Below are 20372 nucleotides of genomic sequence, written 5' to 3'. Positions count from 1 at the left end.
TTCCTTTTGTTACAATTTAGTCTTTGCAGGATTTTCCTATTTCCAGATAGTGTGAACTTTTGTTTTGGGATTTTCCTCCTTCCCAACCTGCAGTTCTGTTTTTCTGGCAAAACATATGTGCCTTTGCATAAATTCAGATGAAAATGCAGCTATGTAATGTTTGGAAATTAAAGTGCTCTGTCTAATGATAGTGTTGTCAGGTCTTCATTAGCGCTGAGGGCCCTGTTGTGGTATACAAACCCTTTTAGAGAACATATGCCAACCAAGTCAGGGTTTTTAAGGGCAAAAAGCGCAGCACCAATTGCTTGTATTTTTCTTTTTAGATTTATTTTATAAATAATTTTTTTACAGAAGAAGTAGAATCTACTTTGGCAAGGAAAGTGGATCAAAGTCTGCTTTCTTATATGTGGCCCTTTGTATTTCATTACATGGTCTTTCAGTTTCCATACGTGGAAAGAGATACACCTACCCAAGTTTTCACATAACATGCAAAGGGTGTGGAAAAAATGAGCCCTTGAGGGAAGCTAGCTGTCATCTGGGCTTGTGTAAGATAATCAAAACCCATCTGGATAGAAAATATGCTTCTTTGAAAGTACAGCAGGTCCTTTGGATTGGATTAGTTTGGGATTTTTTGTAGAGAAACTTTAAAAAAAAAAGAAGTTATGTTCATAACTTGGAAACTTTCTGTGTTTGCTAAAATCATTATCTCTGGAATGTGAAAATAGAACAAAAAAGAAAAGCAAGAAGATCTTTATTTAGGATAGCACAGCTGTTAGTTTTCTGAAGAAGAACTGGGTGACATGCTAGAGATAAAAAAAGTAGAGATCAGTAAGTTTCTTCAAAGGCCACTATTACATTTTCATAAAAGCATTTCTTCCTTGGTGTGGTTAGTCAGAACATTTATCTGAATAGCCAGGTTGCCTTTGGTCTATCTTATGTATTTTTGGCATTCTTGGCTCCTAGATGAAATAGCCCTGTGGGTTAAATTGCCCTGTAGCTCTAATTTCTTTAATACAGCTCCTCTTGTTGGGTGCAGGCAAACTTGATCTTATTTGCATGAAAAACAAGCTCCCCAATTCCCAGGCTGTCTTGACAGACACAGGATCTCAGCTGCAGTTCCACAAACATACCCAGCCTGCTTCCTGGGGGTTTATCCCCCTCTTCCTTACTAGTAACCTTTCTGGTAGTAGTCATCTGTTAACTCTCAACTCCATGTCCACATCGATAGAAAAACTTGGGAGCAAAGTTTAGCCACAATATAGCACATAAAACCTTTTAATCTGGTGTTTGAAGAATTACAGAAATCAAGCTGTCGGATGACTTGTGGTTCTACTCCATTAACTTTAATGAGGTTGAGTTGGCAAATCTGTTGCAGCAGCTTTTTAAGACACGAGTGTATTCAATATTATGTTTCCTTTAAATATATGCTTATGATACTGATGTTAAAGTAAAAAAAAAAGAAAATTAATTTTTTATTGTATCAGTGTTCCATTCCACTGAAGAGGAAGGGAGGAATTGTGTTTGCAAATGGTTAGAGCCACATCCTGCAGAGATCTGCACAGCAAGGATGTGCACTGCTTCATTATTTCATAGCAACAGGTGTGCTGGCTTAGCACTGAATAACTCTCTCATGCTCTCTCCCCTTCAATTATACCTCTTCCTGGAGCTGGCAGCTGCAGCAGAGATCAGCCTCCTCCCCTGCTGGACTGAGCCTCAGTAATTTGTTATTCCATGTGGCTGAGGTCTGCAACCTGACCAGAAGCTCAGGGCCTTACACAGGGGTGAGGGGAGCAAGAAGGGTGTGCATCCCCCTTTATGGTTTGAACTCCTGGCAGCCTTCCATGCTCCAAAGGGCCCAGTCCCTGCTCATGTCCTTACTCCTGAGTGAACAGCACTCAAATTAACTCCCCTGTGGCTCTGCTAGGAGCAGCTTCCCTGAAAAAAAGCCGGGAGCTGCAGAGAGATCAGGTTATGGTAGTGAGTGGCTCGGAGTTGGGCTAATTGGAGCACTGCAGTCTGTGTCCCACCTGATGTGGCCTTTTAGGGCTTTTCCTCCTTGTTGAAGGTTTTGTGTATGCAGGGAGGATGTGAATTAGGGGCAGCACTTAAAGTAAATTCTGCAATGATATTTTTGAGACTGTTTGTGCCGTATCAACACCAGTTGTATTCTTTTTCCCCCTCTTCTATGTGTATTTTGAAGAAGTTGGCATTTAATCACTTGAGGTTGGCGGAGTTGGACAAAAAGTGTGGGTGTGCATGAAGGACACCTGGGAAAAGGAGACTTGTTTTTATCTCAAGTCCTTCTAAACTTTGCCAGTGGTTCTGCCCAACAGGAGAAAACATGTATATGTACCTTGGGAAAATCTGGCACTGCATTAATTTAATTACAGAAAACATACAGAAAATATCCTGTTCTGCTGTTTTAAAATGCTGTGAATCATGTGGCTTCCTCTGATGTCGTGTGTCATTGTTTAATGTGAGGTAGGGGATGGAAAAGGTAGGTGATGTACTTTCTGCACAAATGAACTCCATAAAAGTTAATGGTTTGACCTTCATCCATAGGAAAGGAAGAGATAGGAAAGCTGTGCTTTTAATGCTTAGAAAAGTAAGGAAGAGTCATAAAGACAGGAAAGGGAAAACACATTTTTAACAAATGATCTCATTGTTAATTTTTTCATTGGTAATTTATTAGCCCAGCAAATGTTGACTATGACAATGAAATAGTACTTGACCTAGCTGCAAGAGGACTGCTTGGTTTAACAGAACAAGCCTAAATCTGAGAAAACCTAATATTCAGAGAGCTTGGCTCTGACATGTTGAGGATGAGGGGATTTGTGATGTCCACCTGAATGCTGAGTAACTTTTTTTTTACAGCCTTTCCAGTGGCATGTCAGAATGGTTGTGTTGGAACAAGAAACAGTCTGCATGGCTGGGGGAGATGCAGCTTCTCCTGGGGTGTTTTGCAGTTGAGAACTTAGATAGAGTGATAGATGGATGTGTTTTGTTTCAGAAAACACCATAATTAGGAGCTTTGTCTATGCCTTGTAAAGTGGAGTTGTGTTTTTTGACATCTAAACAAATCTACTTAAGGGTGACTTCTCTTCAAATATTTGAAATCTGTTGGATTCTCAGTGAAGTTGCTCTAAGAAATTGAGAGATCAGATTAAGTGCTTAAAACCTGCTTCTTACTTGGGCAGCCTTTATTTCAGTAGTGAGTGTTTGGGGTTTTGTCAGTGTATGTTCAATGAAGATTTCTGGGATCAGACTGCTCCTGCATTAATACCACTAGCAGGCAAAAATGGGAGCTTAATTTCTCTCTTAGGCGTATGCAGAAAAAAGAAAAATCTGAGCAAGGGAAACCTACTTATTTTCTTTTTACTTACTTTGTGACTTTAGGAATAGAGAGTGACTTTTTCATGTGGCATTCATTTCTATCCCTTTTAAACATGAACCTAGACCTCACACACCTGGTGTATGTGTCAAGTGATTATCCTGGTACTCTTGGACTCCAGGACCAAATTTTAATAAATAAATAAATACTTATTTACTAAAGTAAATACCTGAGTGCTGTTTCTGTTACAGCAAAGTGCTGGAACAGTAAAGATGCCCCAGTGTCCTGGAAGAACCTGTTTGTCATGTCAAGAAAATGTAGTGCTTTTTTTTGTTTTGTTTTTGACGATTAGTTTGTAATTCAGGCTTTTAATAAAGCAGCTCTCTCCAAAACACCTTTCTTAATCTGAATGATAGCTATGTCTGTATAGGCTTGTTGACACTACTACTACTGTTGACTACACATGCTCCTGTTCCTTTTCTGTATGCCCAAGTGTCACGGCCAGAGCAAAAACCTCAAGGAGAGGGGGTGGTAGCCTTGGCTTGTTTTCCCTAGGTGTTGGGGTTTTGGCACCCTCTCTTGAAGGCAGACTATCCCAGGGGGGGTTTCTTTGAGTCCTGCTCAGACATGGAGTTGGGAAATGGAGGTTCCAAAGGGGGAAGGCATGAAGAGGACTTGCCTTTTTATTTCTCTTCCACTACTTTGTGGATGAACCTCTCTCTCCCAGACCTTGCCTCTCCTCTTCTATACATCACCCAAAAATTTCTGTGGAAAGAAGAGCTTTTAATCCTTCGGTTAGCTTGGTCTTTGCTGTGAGGCATTCAAAGATAGAAGCTGAGGAACTGGAAAGAGACGTGATTCTTTTATCTTAGTGTATCTGGTGTCATGTTCATATTCCCAGTTTGAAAGAGACCTTTGTTTCGCTGCTGAGAAGGCTTCAGAAGTGTCGTGAGACTCGTAGTTTCTGATGTTTCTCTGATTCCCATAGTAGCACATAGTTGCAGCTCAATTGCTGCTCAGTTGGTTTGAGCTACATAATTTTGTTTAAATTGCACATTTTGTAAACTGCCTTGAAGAGTTAATAACTGTTTTAATAGTAACTTGTAAGAACATAGTCCAGGTTAAAAATAAAATTACAGCTGTTGGGACCAGGCCGAGTTCAAGGCTTATTAGTATTGTCTTCAGAAAAAAAATTAAATCTATTCTTATGAGCAAGGGTTTGGGTTACAAACCATTAGGTGATCAGTCGGATGACGAGTGCAGCAGGAGGAACTGCATGTCAGCATTGTCAGGCTCTTCCCAGCATCTCTTCGTGCAAGTAAGACTGAAAGAAAGAACTGTGGTTTGTTCTTGGCTCCTCTTCACTTGCCCTCTGTGAAAACGAGCTCCTGTCTAGCAAACCAGGGAGCTGCGGATTTGAGCAGTGCAGTAACCGGATGTAAGGGAAAAAGTTCTTGCTTGGACATGTGCTCCTAGGTTTGGCTGCCTTGTTTTTGAGGCAGATGTGGATATGCCGGGGAGGGGGGGAGGGAAAATGTGTTTTTTTTCCCCCTGTATACCTTCAGAGCTGAGTTTCTAATGCTGTGGCTTTTCTCTCTTTCTCCCTTCCCAGTTCTTCCTCCAGTGCTGGTTCCGAGGCACAGCGAGTACAACCCCCAGCACAGCCTCTTGGCGCAGTTCCGCAACCTGGGACAGAACGAGCCCCACATGCCGCACAACGCGACGTTCCCGGACTCCTTCCAGCAGCCCAACAGTCACCCCTTCCCCCACTCGCCCAGCAGCAGCTACCCAAACTCACCTGGAAGCAGCAGTAGCACCTATCCACATTCTCCAGCCAGCTCAGACCCGGGAAGTCCTTTCCAGATGCCAGGTAGAGTCAGCTTCCATTGAAAAGGGAGAAGGTGGTTGGACATCACTGCTGTCATGGGTTTTTTGCTTAATAAAACCAAATGATCAGCCAACACTTGTGTTCAATAGCAAGCTAAGAGATGTAAGATATTCCAAAGACTATAGAATCTCTTTGTCTGGTAGTACCGAAGGCTTTAATACTGTGCCTCTTTCAGACCCAGTTAAAACATTACAGTAGAACTCTTGGGAGGTGTGGGGAGGGATCCAAAATGTTTTGGGGACCAGTTCAGCAGTTTAGCCCACAAAGTGTAGTGTTCAATGCACCAGAAGTGTGATGCTAGAGATCATCCTTGTTTATGCACATCCTTGTTCAGCACAAGATTTTAGTTCTGCAGAAAAAGGATATTTCTCAATGTGATCACATTATTGCTACCTGATAAACAATTTCTTCTCATAGTAGTGTAATTCCAAGAAGCAAATATATGTCAACTGAAAAACATGCCCTTAAAGCTCTTAAACTCTTCAGGCTGTTTTACTACAGTCATAGAAGAGCCTTCCTTTGTTGATTGGTGTCTGTAGAAAATTCAATGAAGCTGCCTTTTTTCATCTTTACACGTGGCTGCAGAAGCAGTCTGTGGTGGATTTGTTGATCTAAATGCTGAGAGAAGGATGCAGTACAAATGCTTACTGATGTTGTTTGCCTGTCTCCTTCAGGGGCTGAGGGGAGGGTATATGTAAACAAAGCAGCAGGTTTGTGAAAATCTGTTTCCTATTACATTAAGTTAATATCCATAGATTTCTTCTCTTGATAATTGCTGCAAATTTTTCTCTCGTGAGTGAAGACTACTGAATTTGCTGGAAGGAGGGAAAGAGTTTGTGTTGGCTTTTCTAAAAAACATGAGAATTTTCTGTGAAACCAGCTGTTTTGTTTTGTTTTGTTTTTATTTTTTTTTTAAATATGATTGCTGTGGTTGGGGCTCTTCCAACAGAGATAAAGACCTAACAAGGTCTTCCTGAGCCTGCTGGCTTGTGGAAGTTCACTTGATCTTTGAAGGTCTGTTCTGTCCACATGCCCTTAATATCAGCAGCTGCAGTGAAGAAATTGAGTTACAGGGGAGGTCAGGATACTGATGTCCTTGATGCTTAGCCCTGGACAGTTATCCATCTTGTGCTAATAGGGAAAGAGACTGATTTCTGGAAAATAGAAAAATAAAGGGGCAAAGCAGTTAGCCTTGAAAACTTCAGATACTGGTTAATTTGTTGCCCGTGGCCTTGGAATCTTGTGTAGGACCAACATCACGCTTGCACATACACACAAGCATTTAAGGCTTAGTAAAACATGACACTCAAAATCCAGTGCAGTTTGTTAAGCTCCTAATGCAACCCTGTGGCCATCTCTGTCTTTCTTTGCTGCTTTCTCATCCAGCTGAATGTGTTCAAGTCAGGGAATTAGCCAGGCACCTACCAGCATTAGATGTAAAGCTCTCAACAAAATACCTGCTAAACAGTAAGTTAGTTAATAAATTTCATAAACATGTGTTTCCTTAAAAAAATACATTAAAAAAATCCAAACAAAATAACTACTCCACAAAAAAACCCCAAACTTACAGAGTATTCTGCCCTTCGTTGCTAATTTGGTTTTCAGAGTTTTGGAATCCCCTGTGATTATTTGCTGTGGTACTTTGCAATCCATACTCTCAGTAATGGAAATAAATGTGGGATGAGCAGCAGCAGAAGCAGCACAGTGGTAATCTGATCCCAGCTTTTGCAGCGAAAGCTTGCAGGGATCAGGCAAGGGTTTCTCACTCTTGGATGTACCTCTGTGCAATTGATCTGAAGGAGAGTGTCCTCCGGCGTGTTGGGAAATGGTGACATTGGCAACTTCCTGCAGCTTCTAAGAAATCTTTTGGGAAGCTTTTCCAAGAGTGGGAATAGGCAGCTGAAGGGCAGTGCTGGCTGGGACACTTCAAACAGGGCTGAAAGCCGTATGTTAATGAGTGTGGTCACTGCGCATGGGCTCCTGTGCTGGTGACACAGCCCTGGTTGGGACACAGCAGAGACACTGACAGAGAACTTCCAGAGCCACAAGGCCACTTCTATAGAATTTGGGTTCCTGAGCACTTTCTGCTATTCCCAGTCTAGGGAAACAGAGCTAATACTTTGCACTGACAATAAGGCCCTGGATATAGTTGGGATGTTTAAACAATGTGCTGGTGGAATTGTGTTGGAAACAGAAAAGCTCGAACTGAACGTTTTCTGCTCCAGCTTCTGTTCACTTTTAACAAATCCATTATCTACTGCTGGCTGGGCCCTGAGACCTCTTTGTGCCCTGATGTCTGCATGGCACTTTCAGCCTGCAGAACTGTGGGTTGGAAATACAGCTGAGCTTTCTTTTGTGGCTTTATGTGGGGGTGAAGGGACTTGTTTTTATTGCAGTTGTGCTTAATATGCACAGTAATTCTTTGCTTTCCTTATTCAAGGTCCATGATTGCTTTTTCAGATTTCTGGTGGGTGTAAGTTTATAGCTGAGTCAGGCTGGAAGCATTTCCAGGCTCAAACTGTTTATGTGGATATGTAGTTATGCTTTAAAGAGAGGCAAGGACTCATGTATCTCTCTGCCTTTTCTATATTTAGCTGATACTCCCCCTCCCACTTACCTGCCTCCGGAAGATCCGATGTCACACGATACCTCCCAGCCCATGGATACCAACATGATGGCACCTGCAATTCCTCCTGATGTGCACAGAGGAGGTAAGAACACATCCTTCGTGTTTTCTCCTTCGCTTCTTAAGAGTAATGAACCTCCAGAACTTACAAGTAACAACTGAGTTTTAATTTTGGATGGATGTTGTTCATGAAAATTTTTGTCTGCAGAAAAGAAAAAAAGGCCGTGTAATTTTTTTTCTGTTGTTGCAAGGGATGAAATAGTAAAGCTAGAGATTATTCATAAGTGTAAATATTTATTTAAGGCAGGAATCTATCCCACAAGTCTTCAAAAATGTAAAATATATGGGTTTTATTACTTTCTTACTCCCAATCAACCCAAAGACCAAAGTAATTTTGTTTTCTATTGGGAACTTCCGCTAATCTCTGAGTGGAAAGAGCTCCTATGAGGCTGCAAAATACTGAGTTATCTGCCTGAGGTGTGGCATTGCTACAAACTTTAAAAATCTGTATGAAATAAAGGCCTGTTGCTTTATCTGCTGTGACACAGACATCTTTTTACACATTGCTTGTTAAAGCTGCAGCAGCGCCGTGGCTGCTGAGTAAAGGATTCGGTGCATTCATCATCACATTGTGAGAAATGGCCCCTTCAGAGAACACTTCAGCTTACACAGTTGTGGCCCATGCCAAGAAAGAGCAGCAAGCTGGATGCTGTGCCAGAACAAGTATCAAGATCACAAGCGTATGAACAGTTTAACTGTTGTGTTCTGGATTTTTTTGGTGTTGGTGGGTTTTTTTAGGTTTTTGCGTTCTGTTTTTTTTTTTGTACTTGTTTTGCTGCTAAGCTCAATGTCTGGTTTCAGGAAGTGTATCTGCCTTCTTAGAACAATTTGGATGGCTTTTGTGTTAACCTGTTTACTCTTTGCTTAGAATGAGTTTTGTGTGTGATAAACCCCATCTGTAGCACTTCCACTTTTTGCTGATCACACAGATTACACTCTGTGTGTATGAGTAGCTGGCAGGAGTTTTGGGCCAGGATTTTACTGCCCCAAAATACATTCATCAAATTTTATGCCTAACTGCAGACCTCTGCATGTGTGTCCCTCTCCCAAAATGCATGAGAGTTATAGAATTCCTCTACTACATGAGAGATGATAAAGAAAAGAGGGTTTACATTCTTCTTCTTGCTCTTTATCATTCAGACATTTCAAAATAAAAATTGTCTATTGATATTTTTCCCTTCTAGTAGTTTGGTACAATGGACTTTCATCTCTGTCCCTTCATTAAAAAGAAAGACTTTTGGGTGTCTTCACATGTTCATTATTCGCATATGTATATTGTGATTGCACTCCTTAAAAAAAAAAGTCTGCTGCAGGTTGTAGAAGAAAAGTTCTTACTGTGACCTTACTGCACCATTTTTTGTTGCAAACTTTGTAGAAGCGTGTTCTTTGTGGTGATTTGTTAGTCTTAAGAGATTTGATTTAACAAGCTGCATCCTGTCAATGAAGTTGGGTAATTTCCATTGTTGGCCCATGCTGGGAATAGAGAGACTAGGCGCACCTGCTCTGCATGACTTAAAGCAAATGTAAGGAAGTCAGTATGAAATCTGTGTGAGAGAGATATGATTAATTCTGTAAGAATGGCCAGCTGGCAAGATTTCTTCCTGACTTTGAGAACTGGGGCAAAGCTGCAGCTTTGATAATTGCTGGCATCTTTATGTGAATTAAAAACATAGTAACCTCTTATTAATAATTAAAGACTGTTTTTTCTTTTTCTATTTTTTTTTTCCTTTTCTTTTTAAAAGTGATGTGAAGGGATGGAAAGTGCCGGAGTATCAGGAAAGATCAGCTTTTTACCAGTGTTTTTAAGCAAGTTATTAGCAGTAAACGGTATGCTCAGAAGTTTTGTCATAGTGATGTAGGATGTGTTACCCTGCTCTTGAGTATTTTCCACCTTTTGTATCTACTGTGTACTGCTGGTTTGAGGGGGACTTCCGGTTTTTTGTTTTTGTAACAAAAACTCATAGTGGTGTGATCTATGAACAGAGGAAAATATGAACACTAATCTTAGTTGATTGATATCGGTAAAAACTTGGAGCTGGGAGAAGGAAATCTCTGGCCAGAGAAAACAAGTTTTCCCATGATACCAGTCAGATTTTCATTTTGGCACTTTGCTCTGTAGGTGGGATCTGCAAAGCTGGTGTTTCAGCAGCAAGTCCAACTTTTCTAGTCTTAATATTGAAATAGTGACTTTCATTTAAAAGAAGGCACACATAAAGCAACCACTACCCCTCAGTAGCTTCCTTTTATTTGGGGATGTGCTTCATGCATGTTCTGCAGAAAAATATCAGTCTCAGGTTTTTTGAAGTCTCCTACTGTTCTCCCAAAAATCCCAGGAGAAAGATTTGGTCATGCTCTGAATGCTGAAAGATTGATCTGCTGACTGTATATTTAAACTGCCTTGCTGTACTTTGTAAAGTGAGCAATAGTCTTTGATGCAGTTACGCGATGCTGTTTCTTCCTGTTGCTATACAACTTTGCAGTAAGCAAACAGGTGACTTGTAGCTTGTTAGTAAAATGAACTGAAGTAGAAATCTATCTATTGAACAGGAAAGAAAGCTGAGTTGTACAGTTAAAGCATCTCTCTGCTGTTTGGGCACGCACTGTAGCATGTTGTAAGAAAATAGGGCCAGGGATATTGGGGCACTGCTTGGGATGTGCCTAGGAGCTTTCTATATTTTTCTGTTCATACCTAGTGCCAGCCTTCGTCTCTTCTGAGTCTTGAGTTGAAAGTATTCTACACTATGTAGCCCACATCTGCAGGGTTATGACTCTTTACTCCTCAAGCCTGTGTTCCAGCACTGTTAGGCTGTAAGCTTTCCTTGGTGCCTTTCCAGATGTCCAGGCAGTTGCTTACGAAGAGCCAAAGCACTGGTGCTCCATCGTCTACTACGAGCTGAACAACCGCGTTGGGGAGGCGTTCCACGCGTCCTCCACCAGCATCCTGGTGGATGGCTTCACTGACCCCTCAAACAACAAGAACAGGTTCTGCCTGGGGCTGCTCTCCAACGTCAACCGCAACTCCACCATTGAGAACACGAGGCGGCACATTGGCAAAGGTGAGTTTGGGATCTGGCCATCCATTTGGGATGGGGGTGGTGTTTCCTGAGACATGACAACCTGGGCCACTTCCCTCAAGAGTAAGCTGCTCTTCCCTAGCATGTGGGAGAAGTTCTTGTGTTGGTAAACATATAATTTTCTGGCCTAGTCTTATAAACAAAGTATTGTTCCTACCTGGTGTGTAATTACAGGGAACTTTTACCCTTAATCAATTTTTAGTTGCCTGAAGGCTATCGAAATCTAAACTAGAGGTTAAGCCAGTTTGTCTAATGAAACATCTTGATTTATCTTGATTATTGCTGTATATGGAAATCTAAATTGTGGTTCTTGGCACCGAATGTTTTAGCTAGCCTTAGTTCTAACATAAATTAGCTACCATAATGTGTATTTTGGGAGATAACCTGCTAAAACAGTTTGTTCCAAATGCATTTTTCACAGGCTGGTGATTCTTTCAGTGGGAATTTTGTGCTTCCCTTCTGTGTCTGTGACAGTCTTGCAAAAGAGAAAATCTTCATCTTTATGCCTGACTAATACAGTCCTCTTTCCTGAGAACTCACCTGTAATGCAAATGGCAGGGAAAGCTGACGTTGCCCCTTGCAATGGGCCAGTCCTGCAAGGCACATTTTTTAGGTATTTACACTTCTAATAAACTGGAAATTTTCTGAGACAGTTGGGGGTTCAGCATGCCCAAGCAGTGGGGTAGATGTGCCAGTTCATGAAGAGGAGGAAAGAACTGAAGCTGAAGAGAACTGTCATGTCCTCAAGTCTGAGCCCCCAGTCTGGAGAGCTTTTCTCTCCATGAGAATTTGTGCAGCTCTCAGTAGTGTACCACACCTGTGTTGTGCCACTCAAGTGCTAATACTTCTTCCTTCTTTTCCTCCCCATCCATCTTCCCAAGTATCAGGATATTTATTTAACACCTCATTCATTTTTCCTGTTAGGAGTAACCCAGCTGCAGGCAGAGTTCTGCTGAAGCACTTAACTGCGTGTGTACCAAAGCAGAGCGTGAGAGAGACAAGGATGCAGCTGAATAAGTAAATGTGTACAAGTGTAACAGTGATGTAGAACTGTTAGTCTTTGAGAAAGGAGGAGTAAATCCCAAACTTGAAGACATAGCCATAAATGTTTTTGCAGATCAGGTGGGAGTATGAATATACCCACACAGTCAGTGGCAAAATCATACATGACAGAGCACAGTCAAGGCTTTCTTACTGGACTGCACTCGAGTTTTCTAATTCTGTGTGTTCATCTCTGTGATTTGTCACATTGTGGGAGCTGAAAGGTTTAAGTAGCAAATAAACCATTTTTAAACATAGAAGGTAAATTTTCTTGCTTTCTCAAAACCTTTAGAATTGACTCCTACTGACACAAAGGTTCTCCGTTACTTTTCTGGGGCTTTGCTGCTGTGGATGACAGGTGAAGGAGCAGACACTAGAAGGGGAAAGGACTGTAAAATTGTGTGTATCCTCATTTGGCAGATAGGTCTGAGGAATATAAAGGCCTTTTTTTTTTTCTTCCATCTAGCTTTCTGGAATTAAAGCTAGCTGACAAAACTCATGCTACCCAAATTAGCATTCAAGACTTTTCCAGAGAATCGAGCTTGGGGCTGCTTCAGTGTCTACAAATGATGCAGCAGGTTTCTGCTCTCTGCTTGCATTCCCAATTACTGCTTTATTTAAATATAATGAGAAAAAGTTCAGGTGGTCAGGTTGTCCAATGGAAGGCATCAAAACTACTGTGCTTGCTAGTTTAGTGTTGTTGAATATGCAACATGTTGATTCCCCATACATACACACATGCATACGTAACTTTATTTCAGATCGCCTGTTGATGAAAGGGAAAAGTAAAAATGAAGATAGATGATACTCTGATGTGTAATTAAGGTTTATCTCTTTGAACAGAAGCCTATCTCTGTGGAGACAGAGCATGAAAACAGACACAGAGTATGAATTTTCCAACCTTCTCCTCGCAGGTGTCCATTTGTACTACGTTGGAGGGGAGGTGTACGCTGAATGTTTGAGCGACAGCAGCATCTTTGTGCAGAGTCGGAACTGCAACTACCACCACGGGTTCCATCCCACCACGGTCTGCAAAATCCCCAGTGGCTGCAGTCTGAAGATTTTCAATAATCAAGAGTTTGCTCAGCTCCTGGCTCAGTCCGTGAACCATGGCTTTGAGACAGTGTATGAGCTTACTAAGATGTGCACCCTTCGGATGAGTTTTGTAAAGGTATGTGGGCATTTTCTTGAGATTATTTTGTCAGCAAAGTAAATTGTTCTTTCTCAGTGTAGTGATTTTGAAAGGTCCAGTAACTCCCTTCATCAGCCTATTAATGGTTGTTGAATTTTAAGGATGGAATGCTTGTTAAGTCTAAGACAGATCTTAGTGAAATGAAGTACTTGTGGACAGAAAACCATCTGGCCCACATACTTAGAAAGCCTGAGGTGACTTCCAGAAGATGTTTCTTCACATAAGTCCTCTAAATCTTGACCAGCAACTCCCAAATCAGGAGCTGCAGTCATTATTTAGAATAATATGCATACCTTTCTATTCTAGGAAGGCATGCAAGGTCAGGATTTGTGATGTGGGTTGTATGAGTGTCAGCATGGGTACTGATATGAAAGGGCTGGTCCTTAAATGAAAGTAATCAAATGAAGATGATGATATGCTGCAGTCCTTTCCACGATGGGAGGATGAGAACTTTTAGATGTGTTAAAACGGGGTTCCTAAAATGGAGTAGGCTGTTTACAGCTCTGCATCCTAAGGAGTTGTATGGCAGTATTGCCTAAACAGTCAAAAAGGACATCTTGTGTATTGGAAGTTGGACTGCACAATGTTCAGAGCTGCTGCCAGCTATGCTGGGAGCTGGGAAATCCCTTCATTAGGGATTAATACAGATCAGAGCAAACTGTACGTGCAGATGTCAGTCTTCTCTTCAGACCTGCCCTGAAAATGGTTCACTTACAAAACAATTTTGAACGCTTTTAGGTATCTCTTTATATCTTTGGTAATCACTGTAACAGAATCAGGTATGAGCTGAAACAAAACTTGTCTTAAGTTGAGAAACAGCCTGATGGGGGATGACCAGGTCCTCTTTTGTCAAAGGAGGAATGCTTCTGACTTAGTGCTCAATTTATCATCCCCATCCTGAGAACGATACTTTGGTTCTTGTCAGACAGATGCCTCATCCCCATTTCCACATCAGTCTTTTCACCCCATCTTTTAATTTTTTGATCTGTTTGGCAGCATTTCCACCCAGTTTGTTCTATTTTCAGTCTTGGCAGAGAAGATTTGAATATTCCCCTCTTCAGAGGCTTTATAGGGACCTCAGGCAGCTGGCAGTGATGTGTGGGGAAATTTTGCACTGCTACAGCTTATGTCTTTAAAGACTTCCATTCCAAGAGATCTGAAATTATACTTTCCGCACATTTATGACTTTTTAAGCTTCTGATTTGTTTGTTGAAACGTGATAATAGTTGGTGGTTGCTATGGGTGCTGTGCCACCCTGCTGATAATTACTGTTGAAAGCTATTTTGGTAAGAAGTATGCTTTTCATGTATTTAGTATTATAAGGTGACTTGCTTTTTCTTTCCCTGCTTATGATTCTGTTTTCAGGGTTGGGGAGCTGAATATCATCGCCAGGATGTAACGAGCACTCCATGCTGGATAGAGATACATCTCCATGGTCCCCTTCAGTGGCTGGATAAAGTACTTACTCAGATGGGCTCTCCTCATAATCCTATTTCTTCAGTGTCTTAAAAGGTCCCAAGCCTCCTGCATTTTGGAAACAGTTGAGCCTTGCATGTACTTGAACGATGTATGAGTCAGACACACATTTTTATTTTTTTTGCCCCCCCTCAACTGGCAACAGCTGAAAAAGAGCCATGAAAACACTTGACTTCTGTGACCAACTGTTGGATTCAGAAAACAAAGATAAATAAACCCCTTTGACATACTGTTGGTATAAAGAATTTTAGTTTACATTGTAATGTACTATTGTGGAGTGGATTTACAGGGCTTAGTACAAGAGGGATGACAGAGCCAAAGCCAAACACAGTGTGCTAGACCGAGTTCCCAAAGGATTTTTCTGCAGCCAGCACTATTAAGGTTCTTCTTCCTTACATTCAGCACTCACTGGTTTCCCCCACGTCCTCTAGAGCTAAGAGCGGATGTTGGCCAAGTCTGCTTTTTGCAGCCTCTCTTCAGTACTTCTTAGCAACATTACATTGATGGTTGCTGTTCTCCTTAAAAGAAATCATAAGGCTTAATCTCCATAACTGTGTGCTATCTCTGAAATTGTGTCCTGACCATACTGCTGTAAGAATGTTAGGTATGTTCTTTTGCTAAATGTATGTATGGTGTATTTGAAAGTTTAGAAATTAATTAGATTTAGACCATAAAGGAATTAGGAATATTTGAATGGGGGGAGGTGGGAGTGGGAGAGGGAAACGACAGCTGAAATGTAGAATATATTGTAAACATAGTGTCTTAGTTTAAACTGAGGTCTGAATTTCGTTGAGCATTTTGTTTTCATACTGGCTTCATCTTGTAAGTTCTGACTATTTTTGCCTCTTCTTTTACCCTCAAAGCAATTGTGCAGTTTCTTTTATCCATGAAGAGGACAAAATGATTAATTACTGCAGTTTGAAGGCTGCAGCTCTATGTATTTCAAGACAAATTTGTACAGAGTGCTCTTTAGCTATTGAGCAGTTTTATACAGTTTATGTAACAAAAATAGGCTTTTAATTTTGTGAGATAATCTTGTTTTGCCAAACCTAGTAACTGTTAATTGTTTGGAGGACTTCAGTATCCCTGTGGGGGTCTATTTCAAACTTTTTAAAAATATATATATTTTTTATTTTTTGTTTGTTTGTTTTGTTTATTTGCTTGGTTTATTTTCTTCTCTTTGCTCTTTTATATTCATGTAAGCTGTAGTACTTTTAAGTACTTTTATTCCAAAACTAGTGGGTCCTCTTTACTGGAAACTTTGAATAAAACCTGTTGTTACTGCTTACATTTGATTAAAACCTTGTCTTGTCCACTTCTTAGCAGACTCTTAACAAACCAGATAAAGGTGTGGTCTTGGAGGAGGAACAACTAGAAATGAAGATGTGCTGAGCTTAGACATAATGATTAGTACAGGTTAGTAGCCCTGCTAAACTCAGCAGTGAGGGGAGGCTGAGCAGCAGAACTCTGTGTGTTCAGCCAGACACAGAATGCATCTGTCTGTCTCTGTAATGAGTAATAGCCCTTTCTGGAGTATGAGTCAATCCCACCTCAGTCTCTTATTTTTTTCCTTTTTTTTTTTTTCTTTTTGTTAAAGTTAATTCCACTACTTGGCTCAGTATACAATTTTTAAATTAAAAATGGTCCCCTTTCTCAGGGGAGAAAAAAAATCCATAATGTACAAGTTCTCTATTGAGAAGAACCTGCTACTTTTATTTTGCAGGAACAGGTTTTTTGGTTTCTTTTCAGATTCAGTTTAACATACCTTTTTCATAAAGAACCGGCCATAGCACAAATGTAAGTTTTTAAAATAAATAAAATTTAGAGATGTCCAAAAGGACAAAGAATTCTGTTTGCTCCTCAGGCACTGTCTTTGGTTTTGATATCTTCAGCCCCTGCTACATAAACTCCCAGCTGTTCCCAACAGTTTCATTCCTTTTTATGGAATGCAGCTGTGAAGTAGTGACTTCTTTTTTAATTAGTGCTGTAACCATCCATCATGCAAGTCTTAAGGAGTGTTTCTACTTGGATGTTTTCATATTTGGATGATCCTGTGCAAGTTTTGATAAACTTTGAAAAAGCGTTGGAGTAAGAAAAGACAGTTTTATGTTGTGACTACTTTGAATGTTGCTGTCTTTTATTTTTTGGGCTGCAATGCCTCTCTGTTTTTCCTAAATAGGGATTAAAATTAGAATAGAGTAGCTCTGCAGTGTCTCAGAAACTTTCAGCTGTAATTACCAGGTGGGACGTGCAGGATCCCAGTTTTTCTGAGTTGTTTCTGTTGACAGTTTTCCTAAAATACTGTTGAAGTGCTGAGTACCTAATATTTTCATTATCTGTTATCCAGCTTTTTGCTTGTGGTGTGGAGACATTAGGTGCAAGGAGAAGGTGTACCTTCATATGAGGGCACAGAGTATCTCAGCTGTACTTCATTGAATGAGTGGATTGGAGTAGCACACAGGGGAGTGAGCTACTTTCAGGTGGTTTTGTTTTGTTTAATTTTTTTCACAGTACTGGTGTAGGGCTGGTTTGGATTTGTGTTGGGAACAGTGTTGGTAACACAGGGATGTTTTCCTTACTGCTGAGGAGGGCTTACACAGATCCATGGCTTTTTCTGCCTCCTGCCCCATCCCACCAGTGAAGAGACTGGGGGTGCACAAGGAGTTGGGAGGGGACACACAGCTGGGACAGCCATCCCCAGCTGACCCAACATATATCCTGCAACATACAGAGTCATGCTCAGCATGTAAAATGGGAAGAAGGAAGGAGGGGTGTTTGGAGTGATGGAGTTTGTCTTCCTGAGTTACAGTTATGTGTGATGGTGCCCAGATTTCCTGGAGATGGCTGAACACCTGCCTGCCCATGGGAAGTGGTGAATGAACTCCCTGCTTTGCTTTGTTTGTGTGTGCAACTTTTGCTTTACTTATTAAATTGTTTTTATCTCAACCCACAAGTGTTCTTACTTTCACCCTTTCAATTTTCTCCTCCATCCCACCTGGGGTGAGTGAAGGAGCAGCCTCTGCATGGTGATTAGTTATCAGCTGGGGTTAAACCACAGCAGACTAACAGCTAGAAACACAGGGGGTAGGACAGAAGTTACCTGGGAGGAAGCAACTACTGGCCTCAGGCTGCTGTGAAAAATTTTGGAGCATTTTGAAGAAGTTGTCCTACTGACTTGCCCTGCTTTGGATAGCTGGAGTCAGAAAGCTGTAAAAGCAAAGTGAAGAAAGAAAGGAAAATAGTTTCTTCCTGACCTCTCACAAAACAGAGAATGTTGAGAACTGAAAACATGGACAGAGCCTACAGTGTCAGCTCTGTAACCAGGTAAGTTCCTGCTGCTTATTTGTTTTTTTTCCCTTACAGTGTCCTCCATTTAGTCCCCTGAACAAAAGAGTTAAACACAGAGACATTACTTAAAAGCCAAGACAAGCCCCTGTTAGGAGAAACTGAAAAGACAGTGATATCTGTATTGAGGAAAAGCAGTGTATGTGGACACAAATAATGCCATGGAGCTGAATGTGTTTTGAAGTCCCTGCTTTGGCTTTTAAGTGCTGGAAAGCAAATAATTCTCTCCGAGTGGAGATGAATCTTTAACATTTAAGAGGATCTGGTAAGTGTTTAAAAGATTCGTTGAAAGCTAAGAAAGATAGTCATGCTTACCTGTACGAGTTTAGGAAGGTATGGATAAAAAGAATTCATTTTTTATCATATAGTGTGATCATGGGCCTGATCTTTCTATGCTTGCTAGCCTGGTATTGCTGTCTATTCTGTTAAAGCCATTTGCTGCTAAATCACTCCCCTGGCTACTATAGCTATTGTCCTTTATTGTCTTAAGACAACTATAGTTGTCTTTTTTAGCCTCTAAACCATACAGGTGTGAGTATCGTTGTTTGAAGCCAATAAATCAGTGTAGAGGTATCTGAAATTGATATGGACCCGTCTCCATGATTTTCCTTTGTCTTGTCCTACTCTGAACCTTTGATGGACATCTTGGAAGTTAACTGTGTTTTGGTGCTCTCTTTCATAACTGCTGCTGTTTTTTTCTGTGAAGCACACTGTAGCCTCTTAGTGTGCTCTTGAGATTTGTGATTCATGGCCATGAACTGGCAGTCACCTTTTTCTGGATGCTTGCCTAAATATACAACATAACTCTACCATCGCCAGCCGTGGTGGAGCAGTATATTTTTTACACGCATCATCTCACAGTTCATTTTCTTAAATACATTTGTGATTCTATGCAGGAGGGAAAGGAAAATAGCTCTTATTTTCCTCTGGCCCTCTCTGTCCTTGACTTAACTCAGTGGAGAGATACCCTTGCCCTATTGTCCTTCAGGGGATGTTCTCTCTTCTCTGTTTCCTGAGGTCCCCTCGCTGAATTCTGTAACCTGGATGGCTTTCCCTGTTTTTTTGAACTCTGCAAATGGGTTTTTGCTATGCTCAAGAGGTGCTGTCCCTGCCACTGTGGGTCACATGTCTATGTGTCTTCATGTGCTGGGAGCTGCTAAGGCAGAGGGTTCTGGTTCCCCGCTTCTGTTCAGTTTAATTGAGGTGGCTGACAGGTGGCTCCTACTTCATTCACCCCACCTGTAGGAGCTGATGGTCCCTTCAGCTGCGAGGACTGTGTCCCCTGCGGCGTGTGGTGAACTGTTTTTAATGAGGCAAGTGTGATGGAGAGGTGGCCTCCTGATCAAAGCCTGTTGCAAACACAAAAGTGACTCCAGTAAGATTTACCATGTAAGCATCCACTGGGCTGGATGTGCTTACAGAGCTGAGCAGGTCTATTGCAGGGAATGGACAAGATAGGTACAGTTTTTATGCAAGTCTGATGATGCCTCAGTGTATGTTGTTAACTGACCTTGCGCAAACAAAGTAATCAAGAATAATGTCAAATTTTACAAAAAGTCCAAAAGTGTGGAATTTGATTCAGTCATCTTTAAGGAATGTTTTTTTTATTCTAATGTGTGCAGATTGATCATTTTTTTCTTAAGAATTGGTTTGTGATTTCCCCTTTTCATCCTGCCATTAAAGCATGAAATGAAAAATCTGTGTGTTCTCTTCATGATCCTGGCAATTCATCTGAGACTAAATCTGGAGGCTGCTGTAGTTTAATTTTGAAAAGGTAGGCATTGTCACTTGCTCCAGATTGTAGACAGGAGTTAAGATATTTCATAACAGTGATAAAAACCTGCCACTTAACAGTTGTCTACTGCAGTAAATAGAAAATGAGCTAGAACTGTATTACAGGCTTTCTTTGCTGAAAGAGTTTGGTTTATGTGGAGTAGTCACTTGCTTAGATGTGTTGGGAAGAGCACAGTTTGCCTTTGTAAAACACCTGATTTTCCTGTTGCAGCTTTCCCTGGTTTCCCTTTAACGTGTAAAAACATTATTTTCTATAAAGAAAAATGGCATGCATAACTTTCCCTTCCTCTTTCTCCTAATATAACTTTGAACTTCTTGGTCTGCTGTTCCTTTAGATTACTGAGCTGAGCTTAGAACAAGCAGGAGAATGAGACTTGATGTGTGTAGTGCTGCATTAACACTACTATTTTTTTGGAGCGCTTGGTTCTTGGCAGGAGAGTAAGGTCTGTCTCATCTCTGAGCCCTTCACTTCTGCCTTCTGTTGATACTTTAGGGATTGGTAATCCTGAGTGTTTTCAGATATACATGTGGAGACTGAAAGGTGG

At 41.0% G+C, this 20372-nt stretch overlaps 1 protein-coding gene across 2 annotated transcripts in view; it reads left to right on the top strand.

Moving 5' to 3' along the window:
- The window catches only part of SMAD1 (SMAD family member 1), a 43671-nt gene extending 27877 nt beyond the window's left edge, over window positions 1-15794 (top strand). For both annotated transcript variants that reach the window (XM_058838415.1, XM_058838417.1), the window contains exons 3-7: window positions 4944-5201; window positions 7814-7930; window positions 10740-10961; window positions 12935-13191; window positions 14578-15794. In XM_058838415.1, coding sequence (XP_058694398.1) covers window positions 4944-5201; window positions 7814-7930; window positions 10740-10961; window positions 12935-13191; window positions 14578-14721 — 998 coding nt within the window. In that variant the 3' untranslated portion in view covers window positions 14722-15794. The remainder of the gene's footprint in view (window positions 1-4943; window positions 5202-7813; window positions 7931-10739; window positions 10962-12934; window positions 13192-14577) is intronic.
- Window positions 15795-20372: the final 4578 nt, after the last annotated feature.

This window comes from Poecile atricapillus, chromosome 4 (genome assembly GCF_030490865.1).
Source record: "Poecile atricapillus isolate bPoeAtr1 chromosome 4, bPoeAtr1.hap1, whole genome shotgun sequence".
In the NCBI taxonomy this organism is placed as follows: Eukaryota; Metazoa; Chordata; class Aves; order Passeriformes; family Paridae; genus Poecile; species Poecile atricapillus.
This window is presented reverse-complemented; position numbering and strand designations above follow the sequence as displayed.